Here is a 6,942-nt window from a genome sequence, read left to right as displayed (position 1 = left end):
AGCAATTCATCAAGAGAATTTTAGGAGGGTGGAAAGCATTATATGCTCTTCAAAATAGATGTAGAGAGGCAAAGTTATGGGATTGGAAAACAAATAAAGTGTTTTTTGGGCTCCTAGTTTGTCCAGTGATATTATATGGGTGTGAATTGTGGGCTAGCAGCATCCCAGTCTTAAAATGGAAGCAAATTGAGAAAATCCAAAAACGCTTGATCATGAGCAAGTTTAAAATAAAAAGTTCAGTTTCTTATGAGATAACAGTGAGTGAAATAGGAGCAACTTCCATTGAAGCAATTGGTATGGTGCGTCTCATAAGGTATCTTTAGAGAATTGAGCAAATGGGAGAAGGTAGATGGCTTAAAGTTATCTTCAGTGAAGGAATGAGTGAAAGAAAGAAATCATGGATGAGACAAAACAACAAATAGATGCAAAAATGAAATATTTACCTCAATGCGTGTCCCACAAATAGCAAGGATTTAAAGAGTTATGGAGAAGTTTCGTATGCATATATGGGGAAAAGAGTTGGGTAGAAAGAAGAAGTACTATGTTCAAGAATTCAACCCCACGTGGGATCTCCAACAAAAAGAATACATTGGTGCTAGCATTCCTTGGAGAGCAAGAATTCTTATTACTCAATTAAGAACTAGCATCAATTACGGTGCGACACAGGTTGGTGGAAAAGACCTAAAGAAGCTTGGGAATAGCGGGTATGTACTTTTTGCACTTCTGGGGCAGTGGAATCAGAAAACATTTCATTTTGGAATGTGATGCTTTCAGAGACACCATAGACAATTACAATAGTTTGGTAACATCAGTTCCTCCATGTTGTCTTTTCAGTAAAGAGATTGTTAAAAAGTTAGGTCAGATAATCTTTAATTTGAAAAAAAATATTATATATAAAAAAAAAATAATAATTTGAAATTCATTCATTCCATTCATCTTAACAATTCAACAAAGTGTGGCTTCCCATCATTGTACATTTCACTTAATATTAACTCGAGCATACAAAACACCTTTTTAAGGCATTCTTATTACCCCTTTGGGATGAAGTGTTAACTAGATAAATCTCGCCCCGACAGCAGACGAGATTCCGTAAGTAATGTACTTTTGTATAACCACCATTCTTCTGGTCTACGGTCGGTAGAGTGCGAAGAGCGAAATCTCGTTACGTAAGCGTTCTTTTGTTAGTCTCGGTCTTGCTGGCTTGCTCCATGAAAAGATTCCTGGAGATGGAGGGCATTTGAACGTAGTGGTTCCTGTAGTAATCTGCTTTATTTGTTGCGTTGTTTCGAAGGAAACTTTCACTCCGATCCGACATAATTGGATGCCACGTCTCGAAAATTCCATAACAACATCAGCATCTGCGGTAATTTTTATTGTTTAGTGTTAACATTACTACTCTGCATTTATAAGTAGATTTGGTGAACTAGATCAGACTGCCCGCGCAATATTCATACTGATTTTTTAAAAATTGTATGTATTCTCGTCAGTTGACGTCTCGCCATTCTGAAAAAAACCGATAACTTTCACCGCCACATTCAATTTGAGGGAGATGAGCAAATGTTCAACAATATAGGGCTTGAGTTCATTTCCTTTTTATAGCTCGTGTACCAATTTTGGGCCTTCGAAGCGCAAATTAGGGATTTCCTTTATTTTCGTAGATGGGATGATTGATGAGAATCACTTCCAACAAACCAATTTCAAATGCTATTAATTGTGTGATCTTCCAACATGCACTTTTTTATATCCAACTGTTTGTGATTTTTACAAGTTGAATGTTTAGGCTAAATTCCAGCAAATCAGGGAAAACAAACCCTGAACTGGAAGAAGGAAGAGGATGGTGATGATGACAGTGAGGTAGTCTTTCATTCCCAATAATAACCAGAAAAGTAGGCATGTGATGATGAAGACAATCACATGAATAAATTGCAAAGAGACCTAACTAATACACAATGAAAATCAAACGCAAAAGTTAGACAAGGTAACCTAACAAATTAGAAGGAAACCCAATAGGATGATAATGACAAGACATGAGAATGAGTCTCAACTACAGAGACAAGAAAACCTGGAAGGGTGAGAAAGGCAATGCTCTGAGAAGCAAATCCGACGGCTAGGCACAAAAAAACAATGAGAAAGAAAATCTCATATAGTGTCCAGACATTCTGTAATTGCATCTTTATAGTTGCATAAACTGCTGATTAGCTTCGCCGATCAACCAGTTACTGCTAGCATGCCATTTATGTTCAAATAATCTTGTGGAGTCCACATGCCATTGTATAATCTAAATGGAAGATAGCTACTTTAGCATGATAAAGTTATGGATACAGAAAAGGGTTCTCTAGAGATCTAGAAATTTTTGTACATGCCTTTTACATAAAACTGGATAAATATATAAACCAACCATTTTTATTTTATCAAGAAAAATGATCTATATATGTATCAAAAACTCCATTATCTGAGAGCACCATGTATAGCATTAGCATTAGAGTAGGTTCGTGAAAAACAGGGCATAGCAGACACAATTGCCCTTCCTGCCTATGACTTTGCAGATTTATGCAAAACAAAGATTAAAATACAATTGCTTTTAAACGAGTATCAACTTAAACATCAAACCAGAGATATTAGAAATTATGACAGACAGAAAACAAGAAAGCATATTTTCAATTTACTGATAGGGCTGATACCAGTTGCAGAAGCTCTAGTTCTAGCAGAAAATTCCTAGTCGTTCACTGGGTCAGTTTTCCCTTCACATAAACTAAGGGCCAGCGCTTGGCAACATCATCTACCAAAATCTCTGAACAATTGTGAATTTTCAGTTTGAACTTTGAAGGCATCTTCTGATTGCCTTTCCTTTTTCAAGACCTTGCTGACAGCCACAAGTTTCTAGCTTTCACCAGCAAAGCCTGTTGTTTTTGTCAAATCTGGCCTATGCAGATGATGAATTTGATCGTTCCTGTACCTGATCTATTGTCAGAATTCTCACAGGGCATAGCAAATTTTCTCAGCTATAACTGGTTTAGCTTGATTCTTTAGGAATTCCAAAAATCTGCCCAATCTGAAATTTCCACCTCACTTCTGTCATCTATGAGGCCATGGATCTACTTTGTAGAGTTTTCAGCGTTTAGTGCTCAAACAAAATTTTTCAACAGCCTTGCAGGATAATTCAATTCTGCTCTGCACAACTTCTAGGCAAATTCAAGAATGTAGACATCTCAAAGACTTCAAGATCTATCAGCCATGGTACTTCATATCATCATAGGATTGAAGATAAAGTACAAGTTCTTTCATCTCATTCCAAGCTTGTTCAACAAGTCCTTTCAACTCATTCCAAGCAAGGACACTCCTCAATGCATCACAAACCCTAGCTAAGACATCCAGAAGCACTGCAAACCCTAAACAGCAATACAAAGGCCACTTCCAACAAGCTCTTTAAGTGAATCCTTGGAGTTCCAAACAAGCCAGCATCACACCAATCATCAAACCCCAAGATCTCCCACTTGCACCACACAAGCTATCAAGGAGATTCACACACTTGCATTTTATGTCACAATACTCCACTTTCATCTCACAAGCCAAGGAACTCTAGTGCTTGCATCCCACAAGCACTAATCCTTCTTACAAGAGTAATACATGATCTTTCAAGATACAAAGACACTCTCCTCCCTTTATAATATGTAGACTAAGGTGAGGGAGGCCAACAATAAAACATGAACCATGTTCACAACCAACCCTAGGTTAAGTCAATAAACAAAGCCTCAAACGGAGCACTCCTCAAATCAAGGTGTTCGCATGTCACATTAGGGTTTTTCCAACCCCCTTACTGGTATGTCGTCCAAGCTAGTTGTCCACATGCCAAGTGCTCCTCTTCCAAGATGGTGCATCCTCCAATCAATGGTTTCTCAACTCAAGTGTCCCTCCTCAAACTGTGTATAAGGTGGTTACATATTCTTACAATCAAGTGCTCAACCTTCAAGTTCCTATTGCCCTCCTTGAAGGTGGGTACTCCACGCATGTGAAGCAAGCATCCTCTTCAATAGGTTTTCCCTTGTAGAAGAAGCCAAATACACTGCATGTGCCAATTAACACATCAAGAGGTGTGCTTCCCTTGCATTAATCCCTAGGCATGCATACACCCAATCTAAGTTCTCCAAATGTAAGCAAAAAATAAACAAAACAGATAGGAAACTAGAAGCCCTTCACATCCCATGAAGCTCTCTCCTACCTAGGTGAAAACACTTTTACACTGGCCTAAAACTAACATGAACTGTTTGATTCCATGTTTGAAGAGATAGCTCCTTGGACTTGCTGGGCCATGAAAGTCCTATACCATTGTTTAGAGTCAAAAGGACTATCCTAAATTCTAATGCACATTCCTTCTTGATGGGGATGTTCATTTTTGCTGAAATACTCTCCTATTGTTGAGAGCTCTCCTAGTTGAGCATAAATAAAATGTAAAGAAAAACAAAGGCCGTGAAGGCAACCTTCTTTCCAACTTATAAAACAAACCAACCACAACTCTTCCCAAGTTATAAAGGAAATGAACCATAATTACACTCTTCTATCGAATGAAGTGCCGAATGTTCCTTGCCATCTTAAAAAATTCTAAAAATTTCATACTCATTTTTTAATGAAGTTAAATAATTAAAGAGAAATGATGTACTTATTCTAAAGTTTGATAAAGATATGTCAATATACCTAGTTGAATCAACAGCAATCGCAGAAGTGAATGAATAAATAGTAGATAAAGGAACTCTCATAAATGCAATTGGAGATGAAAAATTGAGTGTCACTAATGAAGTTTTATTTATCGTTGACAAAGTCAAATCATCAACTTATAGAGCTAGTTACAATTGAAGAACCACCCATAGTCACCGATGAAATTGTATCTTATTGAAGGGTGTTGACAAACCATTGAACAATAAAGTGTCATTTACTGATTTCTGCATATTAGAAGGAAGCTCAATTTTTAGACCCTATCATCACCCTAATCACATAAGTTGTTGTATGAAATAATGAACATACCAATATCAAACTCAATTTGTATTCTTAGACATTAGGATTGTTGATTTTCTAGTGCTAATTAGACAAGCACAATTTTTTGCAACTGATAATTACTTCCAATGATATATGATATTACTTTTTTTTTTTCAACTGTGGTTCACGATCACTGAGTGGCTGCTACATCCACGAGTAATAATCTGGGCAGATCCACCCGAAGGAATCTACCCGCCGGCTTATCTGGTCAGGCCTAACCCCAAGGGCGTCGAGGAGATTTGATCCCGTGACCTCCCAATTAGCAAGGTACTTAGCAATGGAAACTCGACCAATTGAGCTATTCCTTGGGGCTATATATGATATTACTTTAACACACTCCAAAACATCATTAAGTAATCACACTCAGGAAATTCAACTGGTCAAACATTCACTGTCTCAAAAGTTTGACTCCATAGTAACTTCAGCCTCTTCCTCAGATTACTTCCCATGTGTTAGAGAGAGAATAATGTGTGTTGAGTGTATATGAAAATGAGAAGTTAAAGTGTCTTTTTATAGTGATTTTAGGGTGCCCAAGAGGCACGTCTCTTTGCAAATTAAATTTAAAATTAAATTAAATTTTCTTTCTTTTAATTTAAAATTTATTTTTTCTTTCTTTTAACTTGTGTAGCTGGGGAATACCTCCCGCAGCTACCCAAAAATCAACACTCCCTCTTAGCTAGGGAGGTATTCACCTTGACTTCCTCAAGATGTCCACTTAGCTGAAAAATTTCTCCATCCCAAGAAAAGATTGAATGAGCCCGCTATGTTAATGTATCCATCCACTTCATGTTCCATTCCAGAACCACATGGAAAGCATCCCACATCAGCATCATGCAAAAGATCTAGTCACCCACTACTCAAAATACCCTTTGGCGATATGGTTAGCTATCCCTGATCGGGGTAAAAACAAAACTAGTCCTAGCCTCTAGGTCACCAACTAACCAAGTCGTCACTTGGAACCCAGTGAATTTTCCATGACCAATGGTGAAACCTTGAGCCCATTTATGTTAATTTTAGGTATGTTCTATGCTAGAGCAATTTATTTAATTTTTTACAGTCAGCAATCACATCAGCATTAAAGTAAACTGCAGATAGAACATAAACATAAATCGCAGAAGACAAGCCAAGACAAGAGGACACAAGATGTGGCGCCAGCCAGGGACAAACCCCAATGTGGGGAAACCCTATTTGTGACTACTGATATTTTCCTAGATTCCTCTCATCGAGAGGTGTAGGATTGATCTAAAGATCATCCGATTCTGATAAGTATTTATGGAGATATGAATTTATTTTGATTATGGAAAAATTGTCAAAGTCGGCCAGCAACTTATGTAGGCTCAGAAGCCCAACAATCATGTCTATTCATCATCTATGTTTTAGTATAAATAGGAGAGGATTTGAAGTCATTTGATGACATACTCTTCATGTGATCTCCTCCTCTCCACGTCTTTGGGTTTTGGGTGAAGGAGAGACACTAAGAGGATATGCTGGCCTAAAGATGATGCCCTAGCCGCAGTATGCCGTAGGCTTATGAGGAGATCTACATGCAGAAAAGAAAGAGATTTAGTCCTCATCTAAGGCTCGCATTTCTGTAGCTCATGTATCTTGAATATCTCTAAGGCTCTGTGGTTCGAATATCTCCAAGACTCTGTTGAATTACAGTGGCACGCTAATATACTTTGAGGCACGCGTTTGAATTACAGTGGCACGCTAATATACTTTGAGGCACGCGTTTGAATTATAGTGGCACACTAATATACTCTGAGGCACGCATTTGAATTACAGTGGCACGCTAATATACTCTGAGGCATGCATTTGAATTACCGTGGCATCCACTGGACAGGATGATTCACTCTCTTGTGGACAGGATTATTCGTTCTCCGTGGCGACTGTGGAACAGGATGATTCGTT

General features: G+C 38.0%; 1 protein-coding gene across 1 annotated transcript in view; it reads left to right on the top strand.

Moving 5' to 3' along the window:
* Positions 1-1,046: 1,046 nt before the first annotated feature.
* Positions 1,047-6,942, top strand: part of LOC149238883 (vacuolar fusion protein CCZ1 homolog) — a 383,381-nt gene continuing 377,485 nt past the window's right edge. Inside the window, exon 1 of the mRNA XM_089373214.1 lies at positions 1,047-1,363. Coding sequence (XP_089229340.1) covers positions 1,322-1,363 — 42 coding nt within the window. The 5' untranslated portion in view covers positions 1,047-1,321. The remainder of the gene's footprint in view (positions 1,364-6,942) is intronic.

The sequence above is a fragment of the Pinus tabuliformis genome, chromosome 8 (genome assembly GCF_031772625.1).
Source record: "Pinus tabuliformis cultivar Carrire ecotype Pingquan chromosome 8, CPIR1, whole genome shotgun sequence".
Taxonomy (NCBI): Eukaryota; Viridiplantae; Streptophyta; class Pinopsida; order Pinales; family Pinaceae; genus Pinus; species Pinus tabuliformis.
Note: the sequence above shows the minus strand (reverse complement) of the source record. Positions and strands in the feature narration are given on the sequence as shown.